Genomic DNA, 19,911 nt, shown 5'->3' with positions numbered 1-19,911 from the left:
AAGTGGGGTTACGTTCGATTAATAACCACGAAATGTTAGGTTAGGTTTTATCAGAATAGCAATGTGAGGACCTATCTGATAATTTCTTTTATGGAAAGGTTTTAAATTGTTCGACAGTACAGAAAATTGTATTAAATTAGAAAATTAAAAAAAAAAGTTGGGTTAGGTTCGAACAAAAACCACAAAAAGTTAGGTTAGGTTTTATCGGAATAACAAAATGTGGACCTATGTGAACATTTTCTTCAAGGGACGCTTTTAGATTATGTTACAACGTTAAAAATTATATTAAGGTAGAAAATTTTCATAAAAAGTGGGGTTAGGTTCGATTAATTACCACGAAATGTTAGGTTAGGTTTTAGCAGGATTGCAAAATGTGGTCCTATGTGAAAATATCTTTTATGGGAAGGTTTTAGATCCTTGGACAACACAAAAAATTGTATTAAATTGGAAATTTAAATAAAAAAGTTGGGTTAAGTTCGATTAATAGCCACGAAAAGTTAGATTAGGTTTTATCGGAATAACAAAATGTGGACCTATGTGAACATTTCCTTTAAGGGACGCTTATAGATTATATTACAACGTTAAAAATTATATTAAGGTAGAAAATTTAATAAAAAAGTTTGGTTAGGTTCGATTAATTGACACGAAAAGTTAGGTTAGGTTTTATCGGAATAACAAAATGTGGACCTATGTGAACATTTCCTTTAAGGGACGCTTATAGATTATATTACAACGTTAAAAATTATATTAAGGTAGAAAATTTTATAAAAAAGTTTGGTTAGGTTCGATTAATTGACACGAAAAGTTAGGTTAGGTTTTATCGGAATAAGAAAATGTGGACCTATGTGAACATTTCCTTTAAGGGACGCTTTTAGATTATATTACAACATTAAAAATTATATTAAGGTAGAAAATTTAATAAAAAAGTTTGGTTAGGTTCTATTAATTGACACGAAAAGTTAGATTAGGTTTTATCGGAATAACAAAATGTGGACCTATGTGAACATTTCCTTTAAGGGACGCTTATAGATTATATTACAACGTTAAAAATTATATTAAGGTAGAAAATTTTATAAAAAAGTTTGGTTAGGTTCGATTAATTGACACGAAAAGTTAGGTTAGGTTTTATCGGAATAACAAAATGTGAACCTATGTGAACATTTCCTGTAAGGGACGCTTTTAGATTATATTACAACGTTAAAAATTATATTAAGGTAGAAAATTAAATAAAAAAGTTGGGTTAGGTTCGATTAATTGACACGAAAAGTTAGGTTAGGTTTTAACAGGATTGCAAGATGTGGTCCTATGTGCAAATATCTTCTATGGAAAGGTTTTATATCCTTGGACAATACAAAAAATTTTATTAAATTGGAAAACTAAATAAAAAAGTTGGGTTAGGTTCGATTAATAACCACGAAAATTTAGGTTAGGTTTTATCGGGATAACAAAATGTGGACCGATGTGAACATTTCCTTTAAGGGACGCTTTCAGATTATATTGCAACGTTAAAAAATTATATTAAGGTTGAAAATTAAATAAAAAAGTTGGGTTAGGTTCGGTTAATTGACACGAAAAGTTAGGTTAGGTTTTAACAGGATTGCAAAATGTGGTCCTATGTGAAAATATCTTTTACGGGAAGGTTTTAGATCCTTGGACAATACAACAAATTGTATTAAATTGGAAAATTAAATAAAAAAGTTGGGTTAAGTTTGATTAATAACCACGAAAAGTTAGGTTAGGTTTGATCGGAATAACAAAATGTGGACCTATGTGAACATTTCCTTTAAGATAAGTTTTTAGATTCTTTAACGATTTTAAAAAACGATTTTAAAAAATTATATTAAAGTAGAAAATTTTAATAAAAAGTGGGGTTAGGTTCGATTAATAACCACGAAATGTTAGGTTAGGTTTTATCAGGATAGCGACCTATGGACCTACATATGTACAAATTTCTTTTAAAGGTTTTAGTTTCTTCGGTTAAAGGTTTTAGTTTCATCGACAATACAAAAAAATTGGTTTTAAATTTGAAAATTAAATACAAAAGTTGGATTGGGTTCGATTAATTACCACGAAAAGTTAGGTTAAGTTTTATCAGGACAGCAAAATGTAGTCCTATGTGAACACTTCTGTTACAGGAAGGTTTTAGATTCTTAGACAATGTCCAAAATTATATAAAAGTGGAATGTTAAAAAAGTAGGGTTAGGTTCATTAATAACTACAAAAAGGTTAGATTTTACCAAGCTATCAAAATGAGGCCCTATGAAGACATTTGTTTTGCAGAAATTTTTAGGTCCTTTGACAATTAAAGTTGGAAAAAGTTGGGTTAGATGCGATTAAAAATCACAAAAGTTAGCTTAGGTTTTCTCAGTCTATCAAAATGAGGTCATGTTTGGACATTTCTTTTGAAGAAACGTTTTAGATTATTTATTTATATAAAATTAAATTTAAAAAATAAAGACAAAAGTTGTATTAAGAAAAAATTTAGAAAAAGTTGGGTTAGGTTTTCTCAGTCGAGCAAAATGTGGTCATATTTCGACATTACTCCTTCTAATACTTCTTAATAATAATCTCCTTCTCTTCTTTCTCTCTCTCCTTCTCTTTACAGGAACTTGATGAATCAATAGATTTAGCTTCGCAGGCTATTACGCAAAAACCCACTAGCTATGAAGGTTATTATGCCCGTGCCAAGGCACGTATGGAACATGGAGATATAAACGAGGCTCTTGCCGATGCCAATGAGGCCATGCAAAAGGCTGCCCAAAGTGGGGTGCTTAATGAGGTCATTGAAGTCTTGAAACGTATACAGGCTGAACTACTGCAACGCATTACAAACGAGGGTAGAAATCAGCAAACATCCTCGTCCACTTCGTCTGGTTACGAAGTAAGCGGTGGCAGTAGTGGTATAACAACAATGACAACAACAGCCTTAATTGAAGCAGGAGGAGCGGGAGCAGGAGGAGGTGCCTTTGAATCTCAGCATGAGATAACGGATTTGTAAATGTGCAAGAGAGCGAAAAGCCTTCAAAGACAAAAAGAGGTGCCTTTGAATCTCAAAGAGAGATAATGTAAAGTTCTACAAACTACAAACTTAACGAAATGCGAATTACGATTTGAAAATACACACATTTGGCAGTTATATACATACATATTTACTTATAAAACTTATCATAATAATTATTGTTTTTAAATGCAACCACCCCATGTTTTTTTGTATTTATTTGTGAGTTTAATATTTTAATTTGTGTTATATGCTTAAACCCCCCCTTTTTCGTTTTAAATTAATATTTATAATAAATTATTCTATTGTATTTTAAAATATATTATGAGTTGTTTATATATACACATAGTTGCATTATTATTATTTTTATTATTATTACTATATAAAGTTTAAAAGTTTCAAAATAGTTCGAATACAAAAACACACAATACAGCAATTAAGTTTTTTTTTATATTTTTAAATAATATTTTATTATACATAATATTTTTTTATTATATAATAAATACACGAGTTTTTCATGCATACATTTTAATTTTATAATTATGAATTATTATTATAAAAATATTAAAAACAAATGGAATTTTTATCTTAGACTAAGCGAAGAAAAAAAAACAACAAAAATGGAAAATAAAAAAAGTTTGTGCAAAAAATTAAAAATTAATTTTTTCATTGTTTTTAATTTAAAATATTGTCTAAATTCATTTATAAATTGGGGTCTTGTGTATGGAATTTGTGGTTATATTAAATAGCACACCAATTGTATATAAATTCATATATAATTTACTATATATAATAACATATGCATCTTGTAAAGGGAGATAATTACAGTTAGCGTGTGTGTGGGGGAGGGGGAAATACTTAAAACAGCATTTAGTCTCATTTGATTTTGACATGGATATCATCAACAAGTTAAGCCTTGGTTTTTGAGAGAGCGTGAGAGGGAGAAGTCTAGTCATTTCAATTCTTTTTATCATGATCCAAATCCGTAGAGCTGTGATTGAGATTTGCTACCAAGGGTACCATTACTTGTAGATAGGGCTCATAATCCGGACCTGAAAAAAAAAATTAAAAATAATTAAAATTTCATCACAAAGTAAATAAAAGGAAGTAAAAGGAGTAGTTCGGCTTTGTCGCAAAAAACTCCGAAAAGTTGGGTAGGGTTTCCGCAGGATAGTAAACTGGGTGAACCAATGTGAACATTTCTTAAAATTAGGGGGTTCGATTCTTAGACAGAAAGGTTTTAGATTTTTTGAGAATGTAAAATTAAAGGAAAGGATAGGTTAATAGCAAAATTTGTGCCTATGTAAAAATTTCTATTAGAGGATTGTTTTAGATTCTCTGAAAATGTAAAAAAATTAAATTAAATTAGAAGATTGAATTAAAACGTAGGGTTGGTTTCGATTAAAAATCACAAAAGTTAGGTTAGGTTTTAACAGACTACCAATATGAGGTTATATGTTGAATTTGAAATATATATTATTGTTCCACAAACATCCCAGGCGGGACAAGGGAGACTTCTCTCATATCAATGAGTGTACCCCGATTCATATTAGTTCAATGATATGGGACCTACAGTTTATCGCCGAGTCCAAACGGCGTGTCCTAAGACACCACATGTAGAGAAGTGTTACATTACTGAAATACTCAGGAAATGTCGCCAACATTACTGTGGGGTATTTTGCCACCGTTGAAAAGTTGATGTTGCCTATCCGGGGAATCGAACCCATAACCTTCTGCGTGCAAAGCGGGTGTACATACCATTGCACCACGGTGGCACCCTTGGAATTGAAATACAAAAATTAATCGAAAAAGTTGGGTTAGGTTCAATTAACAACCACGAAATGTCGGTTAGATTCAATTAAAAACCACGAAATGTGAGGTTAGGTTTTATCAGGATAGAAAATGTAGTCCCATGTGAACATTTCTGTTAGAGGAAGGTTTTAGATTCTTTGGTAATGTTAAAAACCATATAAAGGTACACAATTCAGTAAAAAAGTTGGGTTAGGTTCGATTGAAACCCACGGAAAGTAAGTTTAGGTTTTAACTTGCTACAAAAATCAGGCCAATTTGCCAATGTAATGTATAGAACAAGGCGAATTTAACAAGGTGATCCAATAGTTGACGTTAGGTTGTAGTCTTCATTTGCTGTCAATTTTTTTTTGCGCGAAATATCCACAAAAGTTAGAAGAAAACGTTAAAGTATTATTCGCGAAGCTTAAACAAAGATGTTGTACACAAATATTTTTTATAGAAGCGAAATATTTGTTATTTATTTTTGATTGAACATATGTTTTGACAGCAAATGAAGACATCAGTTGGTATTATTGTATCACCTTCTTTCTTAGTCCCAATTTACATTAGGCGAGTTTACTTGCGGCAATTGTCAGTTTGTAGGTGAGAGAGGGTGCTGAGAGGCAAAGGGTTACCATATGCCTCACCTCTCTCTCCCACAAAATGACAATTGCCGCAAGTAAACTCGCCCAATGTAAATTGGGACTTACACCATGGTCATGGTAGAATAAGAAAAGGTAGCAGCAATACACAGCTGACTGAACTGGGTTGTAACGTTATGGGTACTTTACATGGTATGTTTTTTACATATGAGTTGTCACTTCTCCAATACAAAATGTATATGCAAGTGACAACTCATATGTAAAAACATACCGTGTAAAGTACCCATTAGTGCCAAATTTCATATGACATTTTATACATTTATTTCTATTTCGATGTACATTAGGGACATATATTTTTTGATAAAAAAAATTTTAATTGGGAAAAAACCATTTCCCAGAAAGACTTCTTCATATCAATGATATGTAACCTCCTCCAAATTCGAACGATTAATTAAATCCCCGCTTGTAGAGCCGATACAACGTTTGTTAATATGTGAGGTATTTTGTTAAAATTTAAAAAAATAAAGCCCTAATAAACATGTGCTTCTTTGATTTCTAAAACAAAACATTGAAACAGCTTCTCCTTTTTCTATGAATTTCCAGCGACCCCAAACTTTTCTGCAAGAATTCTACTTTCTGCGAGAATTTATGCATTTAGTGGAATGATGTGGAAACATACAAATTGAAAATGTAACGAATTTTTATTTGAAAATTTTGCCTATTAGGCGAAGGTCATTTTTTATTAATTTTTTTTAATCAATTTCTCGTTAGAGACGAGCTTACTGACCAAGATGCTTTTTGAAAAAGGAAAGCCGACGATACGAACCCACACAATCACCACTGTGTGACATGCATGTTTCGCCTTTGGTTTAGGAAGGCTCCTCAGACACATCGACTGTGGGGCGGCTTCGCTATCCTCTAACTTATTTCCTCTTTCAAATGCAAGTTGTTTTTTTTACAAAGTTGAATTTTTTGTTCAAATCTTTGTATGGCTTTCATGACAAACGCTTAGCGTAGCCTTTGAAAGTTATGAGTTTGGTTCTGAACTCTAACACGCCGTGACAACACTTTTTTCCATGTGTTTTTCAAGGACGTGGGTTCGAACCCCAGCCTGGCTCAAGCTGATTTTTATTTTTATTTGAAAATTTTGCCTATTAGGCGAAGGTCATTTTTTATTAATTTTTTTAATCAATTTCTCGTTAGAGACGAGCTTACTGACCAAGATGCTTTTTGAAAAAGGAAAGCCGACGATACGAACCCACACAATCACCACTGTGTGAATTTCATTCATGTTTTCCAAAATATTCAACCAAATGTGAAAAATTATTAGTTTTTTAATTTCCAATAATTTATAGACATTTCCTTGTTTTGTTTACAAATACAACTGGCAGTAACGTTACAAACAAAAACAAATTCCTTTGTGGTTGTTGTTCGAGTTGTATTTGTTGTAGTATTAACTTTACCTTGTATTTGTTCTACCATGCACCATGGTATAGAATAAAAACAAAACAAAAATAATAAATAAGTTGGGATAGATCGGATTAAAATAGTGACGAAAAGTTAGGTTAGTTTTTATTAGGCTAGTAAAATGGGGCCTATTATGATATTTCTTTTGCAGAAAAATTTTTCTTTGACAGAGAATTAAAGTAAAAAAATAATGAAAAAATGGGCTAGGTCGAACAAAAAATAACAAAAAACATGAAAAGTTAGGTTAGGTAAAAGAAAGGTAAAAGTTACTTACATTCCCAACGCGGGAAAACCTAGTCACTCTGCACCAAAGGACTACAGACCCATCAGTTTATCATCCTTTCTCCTTAAGACTCTCGAAAGACTGATCGATCTGGAGATAAGGAGCCATGTAGACACCGCCTCTATAAGCAACTCACAACACGCCTATATTAAAGGCAAGTCTGTGAAGTTCTCCTTGCATGAGGTGGTTGGCTTCATTGAGAGGAATATGGAAAACTCAAACTTTACCTTGGCGGCCTTTCTGAACATAGAAGGAGCTTTTAACAACGTAGAACTTGAGTCCATAAAACGCTCACTTAAGAAGATTAACACACCTGAACCTCTAACTTGCTGGATAACTAATATGCTAGAAAGCAGAATTATAAACTCCAGCATTGGGGAGACAAAAATTAGGAAAACAGTAACTAGAGACACCCCCAAGGAGGGGTGCTCTCACCGTAACTGTGGCTACTTGTTATAAACAATATTTTGACTGATCTGGACAATCAAGGTATAAAAGTTGTTGCCTATGCGGACGACGTTGTACTACTGATTTCCGGTAAGTTTCCGTCAACCATTTCGGAGCTTATGCAAAGAGCATTATCGACGCTGTCGCGCTGGGCTAAGGCCAATGGCCTTGGAGTAAACCCAACCAAGACAGAACTGGTAATGTTCACGAGAAAGCGTAAGCTCGGCGTTTTTGTACCACCAAAACTGGATGGAGTGCAGCTTCAACTCTCGCCCGAGGCAAAGTACCTCGGCACTATCCTGGACTGTCAATTGCGAAGGAACAGGAATGCTGAGGAAAGGGCGAAGAAAGGATTGATTGCACTTTATTCATGTAAGAATTCCATTGGGAAAAGTTGGGGCCTAAGCCCATCGATTATACACTGGTTGTATAACACCGTGGTTAGACCCATCTTATCCTATGTTTGGTGGTACTCACTGCGCCAAAAATCGACATCCGGTAGGCTTGACAAGGTACAAAGAGCTCCCTCGATTCTCATAACTGGAGCCACCAGGAGCACACCATAGGCTGCTCTGAACGCAATGCTGAACTTAAAACCACTGAGTCTCAGCATTAAGTGTCAGGCAACTCGCAGTGCCCTACGGCTGCATGAACAGGATCTCTGGCGCGGTTGTACCTATGGTCATGGATGTATCCTGAACGAATCAGGCATAAATGTGAACCAACGCGGAAAACTGAGCGACTATATATCACCAGTCATCGTTATACCTAGTAGAGACGACTGGAACCGCAGTAACACCCCTCTGGACGGTCTGGCTTTTTATACAGATGGTTCCAAGATGGAGGAATGTACCGGGGCTGGCGTCTACTGTGAAAGGCTATCTCTTGAGTACACCTACAGGCTAGACAGCAACTGTAGTGTCTTCCAGGCTGAAATCTTCGCGATTTGGAAGGCAGCGGAATTGATAAAAAGTTTGGATGCAGAAATCTTTGAACCGGTGACTATCTTTGTGGATAGTCAAGCGGCTCTTAAAGCCATCAAATCCTGCAACATCAAATCCGATGTCGTCCTTAAGTGTAGATCAGCCTTGGAAACGCTAACTAACGGCTTCCGGCTATGCTGGGTACCAGGACACCGCGACTATCTGGGTAATGAAAGAGCAGACGAATTAGCTAGACCACCCATTTGTCATTTCATTCAAAAAATTGAAACGTTCTCTGACGAAAGAGCCAGTGAATTGTGGCATAATGAAACTAGGTGCATTGTGGTAAGATTCATATTGCCGTCTCTGTCAGTCAAAAGAACGAACTCTCTGTTGAATTTGAGTAAAGCTGAAGTTAGAGTAACGACGGGAGTCATTACTGGACACTGCTATATCAGGGCCCATACCATCAAATGGGATGAGGATGTTACTGACTACTGCAGACTCTGTGGGGATGAGGAGGAGTTAGAGACGATCGAGCACATCCTGTGTCGTTGTCCAGCCCTGGCTCGTAGACGGCATAGGTTAGTAGGTGTTCACTTTCCACCGTCTCCGAGTGACGCAGTCACAAGTTAGTGGCTGCACATCCCCTAACCTAACCTAGGTTAGGTATTGTAAGGATAGCAAAATATGTGCCTATATGAAAATTTCTAATTACAGAATTATTTTAGATTCTCTGACAATGTCAAAAATTATATTAAATTAATATATTGAACAAGGAAGAACGGCGTTAAGTTCGGCCGGGCCGAACTTTTTATACCCTCCACCACAAGTTGTATTGAAGTAGAATGGAATAATTAGTTTCCTTTCGTGTATGAAGAAGACATAATACTAAATTTCAGAAATTTCGGTAAAACAATGTGAGGCACCGTTCTATGGGGCTATTTCAAAACGTCGATCTATACCGACAAATTTCTGACGGAAAGTTTTTAGACTCAAAGAATACCAATATTCCTATATTTCGGTAAGATAATGTGGCTAAAACTTAAAAGATACCGAAAGTCAAGAAGTACGCTTCTATGGGGATATAGAAAGACGTGGACCTATACTGTTAATACTCTTCTGGAATATTTTATAACTCTTAGAAGACTAAATACCAAATTTCAGCCATTTCGGTGGAATATTGAGGCCACAACGTTCAAAATACCAAAAATCGGGATGTACCGTTCTATGTGGGCTATATGAAGGCATGGACCGATACCGACAAAGTTCTGGGGGAAAGTTTTATACCACCAACGTAGACTAAGTACCAAATTTCAGCCATTTCGGTGAGATAATGAAGCTAAAACCTTCAAAATACCGAAAATCAGGAGGTACCGTTCTATGGTGGCTATATCAAAACGTGGACCGATATATCCCATTTTCAATACCAACCATCCTGGAAGTAATAAAAACTTCTGTGCCAAATTTTGACGCTCCATCTTAAAATTTGCGAGCTGTATCTTGATTTCAACAGACAGACGGATAGACAGACGGCATAGAATTTTATGCTGATCGGGTCTCCGACGAATATTTCGATGTTTTACAAACGGAATGACAAATTTAATTATACCCTTCATATGGTGGAGGGTATAATGAAGAAGTAGGGTTAGGTTCGATTAAAAATCTCAAAAGTTAGGTTATGTTTTAAAAGACTACTTAAATAAGGTCCTATGTGAAAATTTGTTTTACAGGAAGGATTTAAATTCTTTGACAATGTAAAAAATTATTTTAAAGTTGAAAATTACATAAAAAAGTTGGGTTAGGTTAAATTAATTACTACGAAAAAGTTAGGTTAGGTTTTATCAACTTAGCAAACTGAGATCCTTTGTGGGAATTTCTTTTACAGGTTGTTTTTAGATTTAGATACATATATTATTAAAAAAAAGTTAGGTTAGGTTTCAACAGGCTATCAAAATGTGTTCTTGTGTGGATTGTTTTACAGAAAGCTTTAAGATTCTTTCACAATGTCAAATATAAGATTAAAGTAAAAAATGTGAAAAAAGTTGGGTTAGGTCCGATTAAAAAAATCATGAAAAAGTAGGTTAAGTTTTAGCAGAAATTAGTAAAAAAAACAAGTAAAAAAAGTATCACTCGGCTTTGCCGACAGAGATATACCCTCAGCCTGTGTGAGGGGTTTCAAATTTTGGGCGTATGAACTTCCCTACAAAAATATGGACTAGGATAAAAGCTCAAAGCTTCGAGAGTTGCCATGCGCACATGTCACTACATATGGTGACATAGGGATTTTTTACACTTTTCGGGCTGTTTTCTTAAGAAGTATGGACTTGCCCCTGATAAAGATTTTATCGCCGTAATGGAGACAGCGAATGCACGTTGCTTCAACAAAAATCGAAGTGATTCGAGAGCAGGTATTAAAGTGAATTTATCCGAAATTTTGTGTGGGAGGTACCTGAAGGAGTGAACAAATACAGTCCTTATTCGGACATGATCTATATCTAGTAGATATATTGCGATGTGTAAATTGTGGACCAAATCGGTCACTCCCTTCAAGAGTTATTGTTCACACGATTTTTCCGAACATTTTTGAACTTTTGTGGAGAGGTACCCGAAGCAGTGGACCGATATGGCTTATTTTTGAACTTAAACTATATTTTCACAAAATATTACGAAGGCCAAATTATCGGCAGATCCTTTCGAGAGTTATCTTGAGCTTCAACAACTACACACGGCGTCACAGGCGTTGTTTGCACCTTTCAGGCTATGTTCTCAGGAAGTATGGACCTGCCACTGATGAAACTTGTACCGTCGTATGGGGGAAGTGAATACAAGTTGATACAACAAAAAACGAAGCGATTCAAGAACAGGTCCTAAACTGAACTTCTCCGAAATTTTGTGTGCGAGGTACCCGTAGGAGTGAACCGATTGAGGCCATATTGGAACCTCATCTAAGTCTAGTAGATATTTCATGTTGTGCAAAGTATGGACCAAATCGGATACTCCTTTCAAGAGTAATCGGCCGCACACATTTTCCGAACATTTTCAAAGTTTTGTGGGGGAGGTACCGGGAGGAGTGGACCGATATAACCCATCTTCGAACTTAAACTAAGTTTGAACGAAATATTGCGTAAGCCGAATCGGTTGATCCGTTCGAGAGTTATCGTGCGGCCCAGCCAGCCAAACAGTACAGACAGACGGACGGACATTGCTCAATCGACTCCAAATTGTCTAAAACACATTTCGTCCAAACATACTTTGGGTCTAAAACTATTATTTCGTTAGCATAAATGCTGAGGGTATAAAAAGTTGGGTTATGTCCGATTAAAAACCACGGTAAATGTGGTTAGGTTTTATTAGGACAGTAAAATGAGGACCAATGTGAAATTTTTTGTTCCAAGAATGTTGCAAATTCTCTGACAATTGAAAAAAATACGATAAAGTGATGTAAGTGAAAATCTCATTCTGGGAAGGATTTAGATTTTTTGACAATGCGAAAAATTTTACTGTATTTTTGTTTCTGGCGGCAAGAAAAATAGAAGCATTGCGGTACTGTGCAATAAAAAGCAATAAAAATTCCCAGCATGCCGATTAAATTGTTTCCTGTATATTAGCAATTTCAGATTGTATGTTACGCTGGTAGTTCTTCCAAGTAATACATGATGAACACCGGCAAAATATTGCTCCCCTACTTACTCTGTTCCAGCACAGTCTCCAAATCATCAGGATTCTCCAGTGTAGGTATATCAGCATTGGTGGATTCCTTAAGAATTACAACAATTTCCTTGGAAGCCTTCAGCAAGAACAATGGAACATTCATGCGTATCAATTCCTTGTTCAGATCACCAATACCACGGCCCGCAGTGAAATCAAAATCTGCAAACAACAAACAAACACACAATTAAATTATCAAAACAAAATTACAACAACTAAGACAAACCGTGGACGTTGGAACAATCCAAAATAACAGGAGCTGAACCGTGGGTCTCCAAAGCCTTTGAAATGCCCGTTCTTACCCATTCAATGGCAGGGAAATACAATGAACTATGTTTGGGTCTTATTAGGATATAAGCAATTCCATGGGTGGTCTGTAAGAAAGGAAAATGTTTTATTGAGTTGTGTTTGTTTTAATTTATTTTAATACTTACACTTAATTTATTCACAGTTAACACCGGCCTGGCCACACGATACACCAAAAAGGCCACATCAGCACCCACACCCAATAGTAGGCCAATTTCCACACCCACTGCCAGACTTACCACAAATGTAATGGCACCGGGTAATAGCTCACGGCGACTGCAACGCCACAAGGGTTTGATAACCTGAAAGGCAAAATATTTTCATTTCATTCTATAATCTCTAGAAAGTAGTTAATTCAAACTAACCTCAAATTCAATCATAAAAATCACCGCCGATATAATGACCGCACTCAGCGAAGCCTTAAAGTAAAACATCATTATGTAATGTAAATGTAATTTAAATAAGATTTACTTATAAACTTACCTTGGGTATATATTGGAAATATGGCGTTAGCAGGCCCAAAGCCAATAAAACCAATGCACTGGTATAGAAGCCACCAATTGGAGTCTTTACACCACTTGCATGATTTACCGCCGAGCGGGAAAATGATCCCGTCACGGGTATTGATGAAAAGAATGAACCGCAAATATTACTCAATGATAGTGCCACAAGCTCCCTTGTCGGAGAAATTCCAGCACCACCAAATGCCTTAGATATTGCAACATTTCCCAGCACTGCAATTATGGGGAGGATTATCATTGAAGGACCCAATTCCTCGAACATTGCCGAGTAATTTTGTTGTACCTCCGTACCATTCGCACTTAGTATGGTCGTTTGAAATTGGGGTAATTGAAAATCAGGTAAACCAGATTTCACTTTACCCGTTAATATCAATGGACAGGAGTCTTTATTTTGACATGTGTAATAGGCAATTGTACTGCTGATTAGTACAACTAGCGCATTCCGGCCGGTGGCAACAATCCAAAGGAAACTTTTCACGAATTTATTGGCATTTTGTAGTTTTAAGTCTTTTAGTTTCTGAAAGGAAGGCGGAAAGCAGATAATCAATTGGCTTTCAAATTAATACTAGATTTACGTTTAGACTAGGGTTTATTATTGTGACAAGGCACTTATCTCAACTTGTTGGACGAAATAATGAACTCTATCATTATATAAGATTATAGTCAAACGCTCCTCTACTCACCCTTAATAGTAACAATATAACAATGGCAGTTACACCTAAACTAAAGTCTCCAATTCGAATTTTATCCAAATTGAGAAACACTGATTTCATGGTGTTCATGAAACCTGAACCAGAACCACCACGTAAGCCAAGAAGACCCTAAAAATAAAAAATAATAATTAAACATGAAATAAAACGAAATTGAATATAGACAAATATGGTTATAAGGAACTCATTGTGACCAAATATTTTGTCTATAGCACACGGTTGATGAAATAAAGTAAACGATTTGTAACTTTTAATAAGAAGGCCACAGCGATTGTTTTAATTTTTTTATGGCCGGTAGTTTGTATTAACCTAACCGTTAGTTCCTTATAAACGTATTCGCATCAAACAACTTACCTTTATTTGTGATGTTCCAATAATGACAGCCGTGGCCGACGTGAAACCAACCGTAACAGGTAAAGATATTAAATCAACCAAAGCGCCTAAAAGTATGCCAAGAATTGTGTATGTTAATAATGAGGCATTTTGTACACACAGAGAAAAATATTTATTTTCTGAAACAAAACTGGTACGTTCGGAGGCGTATAATAGAAGGTACCTTGTAAAGATTTTACACTATTGGATATAGAAGTTTTATTAAGTTTTATTGATTTGTGTTGTAAGTTCGTTTACCTCGATGAGTGTTTTTTACTAATCAAACTCAAATTAGAGATCGCAAAATGTAATCTAGCTATAAAAAAGTGTGTGGATAAATCTAGTTTGGTGCTATACGGAAACTGTAACCGCCACCGATATGCTTCGTCGCGAACTTGAAGGTTATAAAATCAAATGAAAAATAATTTTCAAGATATCTCAGTTTATGATTTCAAAAATAATGAATTCCGGAAACGTGCATATATAAATATTTATGTACATTTGAAATGCCTGGATTCAAAGATAGAGACATTTACATATAAGGCGACATGACCGAATTACTGAAAAAATATGAATGCATCTGTGGTACGGGAGGTACTTCCCCTCAATTTGGTGATAAGGAAGGCCCTTATGCTATGTTTACATTTACGAAATCCACTCGATTTCAACTGTCAAATCCATAGGTTAAACGTCAAATGAAATCAAGATGAAATTTCATTTGACGTTTGAGCTATGGATTTGACAGTTGAAATCGAGTGGATTTCGTAAATGTAAACTTAGCATTACGGTAACAGCCGAGTAAGTACTGCAACGAGAGCATGTCATGGTGTTACCGTACTGGAAGAATCTTTGTCGCCGGTTTAAGTATTTTCTCAAGTCTCAAATTACAAGTGAAATGTCTCGAATTTAAACTGAAATTATTCGAATTACGAAAAACGCAAAATGGAGATACATGATGATGTAAAGTATGTTTGCCATTGTATATCTGTGTATTTGCCATTTAACGGTGCTAATGTTTATTATTCAAGAAAGTTATTATAGATATAAAAAGTTATGACTACGTACATATATCAAGTTCTTTGACACTTAATTTTAAGATTTTTCAAAAAGTGAAGCTAATCTATGTGGTAATCGATGCACGGTAATGGAGGTACAAGAGGGATCCTCGTCTTCTCATTAAATGCTTCAATAGTTTACCACATCTTACCACAGACTGACCTAACGTATTAGATGAGGTTTCTTTGTGTGTATCCTAAGGTAATCGATTTCCTACATTTCAATTGGAAACAATTCAATTGTTGTCAGGAACGCTAAATCATCTAAAGCGTTGGGCCCTGATGCAATCTCCATGGTAATGCTGAAGCAGCTGGATGATCCAGGAGCGGAGTATCTCACTAAACTTCTCAACTTGTCGCTATCCACCCTCATTGTTCCCGAAGTCTGGAAAATGGGCAGGGTGGTGCCACTACGGAAGCCCGGCAAGGATTTCGCTTTTGTCGCCCGTAGCAAAGATCCTTGAGGCCTTAGTCCTCCCCAGTATCAGAAATAGCTATCAAGTTGCCGATCACCAGCATGGATTCCGTAAGGAGCACAGCACGACAACTGCTCTGCACGCCATTACCACACATATTTGTCAAGGACTCAACCAGAGACGGCCGTGCGATAGAACAGTGATGGTGGCGCTTTACCTTTGATACAGTCAGGCACTCCACGCTGTTTGAGGACATTGAGCAGACAACCCTCCGGCCAAGCTTGAAACGTTGGATAGTCGTACGTGGAATTCAGGAACAAGAAGTCCAAACCCCGTAGAGTGAAACAGGGAGTTCCCCAAGTTGGGGTGATATCTCCGGAACTGTTTAACCTCTACCTCTCCAGTATTCCGCCCCCTCCAGACGGCATCGAGATCGTAACGTATGCAGATTAGAGTTGTGCCAAAGGAACTATATGGAACTATCTCGTTCACTTCGCAGTTCCAATGGCCCACATTTTTTCTTTGAACAAACTGCGTATACTTACTATCACACGTTATATTTATTGATGTTACTCATACGTTTTAGAACTAGTACAAGGAACTAGGAACTAGATTACCCAACTCTATTGGGGATGATTGCACATTCCTGGAATCGGGTACCTATCCTGATGACATCTGTGAGAGACTGAACAACTATTTAACCGATCTTACCACCTTTTTCCATTCGATGAATATGCAGATTTCCGCCACAAAATCAACAGCCACTCCGTTCACCACATGGACAGCGCAGTTTGGAAGAGAATTGAATGTCGTGGTCGACGGTAGCAGAATTCCGACCACAAACTGCCCCAAAATTTTAAGGGTCACATTCGACACTACTTTCACTTCGTGCGCGCACGCCACAGCTATCTGCGACAAACTGAAAGGTAGGAACAAGGTCCTCAAGTCCCTTGCCGGCAGCACTTAGGGTGCAGATAAAGAAACCTTGTTGACCACATATAACGCGATAGGTCGGTCTGTGGTAAGCTATGCGGCGCAAGTCTGGTCCCCGAGATTATGTGATACGAATTGGGAAAAAGATTCAAACTTGCCAGACCATCTACATGAGGAGGCAAATATTCTTCCAGTAAAGCAACACAATGAGATGCTTTCGTTGCAGTACCTGCTTGGATGTTACCGTGTGAGCCATCCCAATCACGATCTTGTGAGTAGGCCCAGCACATACAGGCAGATCAGGAAGGATATCCATGCTCTAGAGGGAGGGGTCCAACGATACAGGAGAGAACCCCTAGATCAACAAGCGTATCAAGCAGGTTTAAATAGTATTCACACGGATGCAGTTGCCAAGGCCTTACGCAGTTATAGTGTGAATGAAGTCCTCGAAATACATCCCCCATCTATTGCAGCTGAGGAGCGTCAGCTTCCACGACAAACTAGAGTAGTTTTGGCTCAACTACGCTCGGGATATTGCAGTCGCCTAAATTCGTATTGGGCAGAAATCGACCGCGCCGTGCAAGACATCCGCCCAGTATGTGGCATGGGCCCGCACGACGCAAAACACCTTTTCAACTGCCCAGCCAACCCTACTCATCTAACTCCAGAGGATCTGTGGTTACATCCCATCGAAGCAGCCACTTTCCTGGAACTGGAGATAGACCCAGAGCCAGATTGAACAAAAGAACGAACATACAAACATAATACACGGTGTGCCTTAACCAAATTTAAATGGAAGGTGCTTACACCTGGGAAGTTTTTGCAGATTCTGAAACTACAATGCTCATAGATGAGAAATCTCAAGAAACAAAAAAATCGACGAAGGGATTTTCAAATAAATCGCGATTTAAGTTCACATTTTTAGGGGTTCTTTAGGTTTTCACGATTTTGCTTGGAAACCGCTAGTCCTATGCAAATGGCCCTACGGAAAATGTTGTAGCTGTGAAAATTGTCCACAAGATTGACCTTTATGATATGTTCGTAGGTTTTACCGTTTTTGAGATATAGAAGTTCAAATTGAGACAATGCACTGGCTGTATCGCCTCCTTATAAAACAATATCATGCTCAGTGCGCCTTAACTAACTTTTGATGAAAACCGCTTACACATGGGAAGATTTCGCTGATTCTGAAACAGCAATGTTCATAGATAAGAAAAATAAAAAAAATCAGAAAAAATCGCCGGAGAGATTTTTAAATAAATCGCGATCAAAATTCACAATTTTAGGGGTCGTATCGAAATGAGTCTAATGAGAATGTTGTGGCTGTGAAAATTCTCTACAAGACTGACCTTTAGGTTTTTTCGTAGGTTTTACCATTTTTGAGATATAGAGGTTCAGTTCGAATTTTTAGGTTTTTATCTTAAGTCTTTAAGATTTTGCCTGGAAACCGCAAGTCATATCAAAATGGGACTAAAAAAAAGTTAAAGCTCTGAAAATTCTGTACAAGATTGGATGATTTATTTTTTCGTAGGTTTTACCATTTTCAAGGTATATAAGTTTAATTTGGGAAATTGCAGTAATGACATTGTTTTATAAGGAGGCGATACAGTCAGTGCATTGTCTCAATTTGAACTTCTATATGTCAAAAACGATAAAACCTACGAAAATAATATGGAGGTCAATCTTGTGGAGAATTTTCACAGCTACAAAATTTTCTTTCGGCCCATTTACATAGGACCCGCGGTTTCCAAGCAAAATCGTGAAGACCTAAAGAACCCCTAAACATGTAAAATTAAATCGCGATTTATTTGAAAATCCCTCCGGCGATTTTTTTGTTTCTTGATATTTCTCATCTGTGAGCATTCTAGTTTCAGAATCTGCAAAAACTTCCCAGGTGTAAGCACCTTCCATTTAAAATTAGTAAAGGCGCACCGTGAATAACAAACACTGTTACAACAACAACAACATTTCAATTTGCCAATGATAGCTTTGGGATGCACGGATGTCTTAAAAATTATATTGAATGCCACCCCGAGAATCTTCGAGTAGTAAGTAGTTCTACCTGCGCCTTCAACAGAATTTTGATGGATTGGGTTATTCTTCGCTCGAATGTGGGCAATAAGATCATCTATGTAGGAATTAAACCTTTTGAAAGTACATCAACGAAAGGTCTTGACACCTAATCGAGTAATCATTCGGATATGTAAAGGTGAGAACACAATGAGAAATTCATGCTTATCCAAGCCTGAGTGTGTGTAAAAGAATAAGGAAATCCAAAATCGCATTTGAATTAGGTAGTACCTGGCCTTTATTTATTTACATGAAGTTGAGCGTGAAGCAAGCAACAAAAGTCATTGTGTTTCTACCTTAACAGTCTACGACTGGCGTTTCTACAGAGTTCGTATTTTTACGGAATTAGTCAATGCCTTCTCGTTGTCGATTTGTTTAGAAAATCTGGCAACAACTGTAAACATAAGAGAATCAAAAAACAGAAATGACGTCATTGAACTATCAAAACAAACATGAAAGGGTACATGAAAAGAAATACTACACTTACCCCCAGTTTTTGTAACTTATTTTTGTTCGTTCGTCTATATTCGTAATAATTTAGGCATTCATAGCTCAGCCCCCAGATGACATACACATCTAATTTTTCGTATACCCGTTCCATATATCATTAAGAATTCCTCATTTAAAAATCAGCGCTCTACATTTGCGCTAAAGCGAGTAAATCGATCTACAAAATTTGACAATTCGTGTGAGAAGAATACAAATTTTTACAAAAACTGGGGGTTAAGTCCAATTTACATATGCACATATAATGATTTCGTTTTACGAAATCCTAGAATCAAATGAAGTGTATTTACATCTGTTTTTTTTGCGTCATTTGCTTACGCACACAATCGCACATAGATACTTATACAATAACACAAACACACGCACACAATATATTTATTCAGAGAAATAGGAATTTCACAACACAAATGTGTATCAAATAACTTAAATTAATTCTAAAAACAAAAAAACATAATTTTTGCAAGTTTTTTAACATTTATTTTCACTTTTGTCATCGTTTGAGTATTTTTGTTTTTCTACAACACACACAAATAAACAAAGACATCATAAAACAGTTGCATTTTTTGGTAGTTTATGACAAAAAAACAGGGCTGCTTATAACAGTATGGTGTTTTCTTGCGTTGTTTAGAATAAATGACGTAGCTATCGTCATTTATTTTTATACCCTCAGCCTTTAGGCTATGAAGGGTATATACACTTTCATACGGGCAAAATGTGCCTTATCGAAATAATGGTTTTAGACCCCAAGTATGTTTGGACGAAATGTGTTTCAGACAATTTGGAGTCGATTGAGCAATGT

The 19,911-nt window shown here is 36.3% G+C and overlaps 2 protein-coding genes across 13 annotated transcripts in view; one reads left to right on the top strand and one right to left on the bottom strand.

Annotated features, from left to right (window-relative positions):
* The window catches only part of rols (zinc-RING finger and ankyrin repeat domain-containing protein rolling pebbles), a 256,019-nt gene extending 252,701 nt beyond the window's left edge, over positions 1 to 3,318 (top strand). For all 11 annotated transcript variants that reach the window (XM_073983117.1, XM_073983128.1, XM_073983119.1 and 8 more), the window contains one exon: positions 2,606 to 3,318. In XM_073983117.1, coding sequence (XP_073839218.1) covers positions 2,606 to 2,998 — 393 coding nt within the window. In that variant the 3' untranslated portion in view covers positions 2,999 to 3,318. The remainder of the gene's footprint in view (positions 1 to 2,605) is intronic.
* A 191-nt stretch (positions 3,319 to 3,509) lies between these two features.
* Positions 3,510 to 19,911, bottom strand: part of LOC141402239 (sodium-independent sulfate anion transporter) — a 73,934-nt gene continuing 57,532 nt past the window's right edge. For both annotated transcript variants that reach the window (XM_073983131.1, XM_073983130.1), the window contains exons 4-11: positions 14,114 to 14,199; positions 13,733 to 13,870; positions 13,012 to 13,566; positions 12,894 to 12,947; positions 12,657 to 12,830; positions 12,449 to 12,596; positions 12,205 to 12,384; positions 3,510 to 4,050 (exon numbers count right to left, since the gene is read on the bottom strand). In XM_073983131.1, coding sequence (XP_073839232.1) covers positions 3,956 to 4,050; positions 12,205 to 12,384; positions 12,449 to 12,596; positions 12,657 to 12,830; positions 12,894 to 12,947; positions 13,012 to 13,566; positions 13,733 to 13,870; positions 14,114 to 14,199 — 1,430 coding nt within the window. In that variant the 3' untranslated portion in view covers positions 3,510 to 3,955. The remainder of the gene's footprint in view (positions 4,051 to 12,204; positions 12,385 to 12,448; positions 12,597 to 12,656; positions 12,831 to 12,893; positions 12,948 to 13,011; positions 13,567 to 13,732; positions 13,871 to 14,113; positions 14,200 to 19,911) is intronic.

The sequence above is a fragment of the Musca autumnalis genome, unplaced genomic scaffold, assembly GCF_047663935.1.
Source record: "Musca autumnalis isolate F117 unplaced genomic scaffold, ASM4766393v1 scaffold_4, whole genome shotgun sequence".
Classification (NCBI taxonomy): Eukaryota; Metazoa; Arthropoda; class Insecta; order Diptera; family Muscidae; genus Musca; species Musca autumnalis.
The sequence above is the reverse complement of the archived record's forward strand: the minus strand, read 5'-3'. Positions and strand labels throughout refer to the sequence as shown.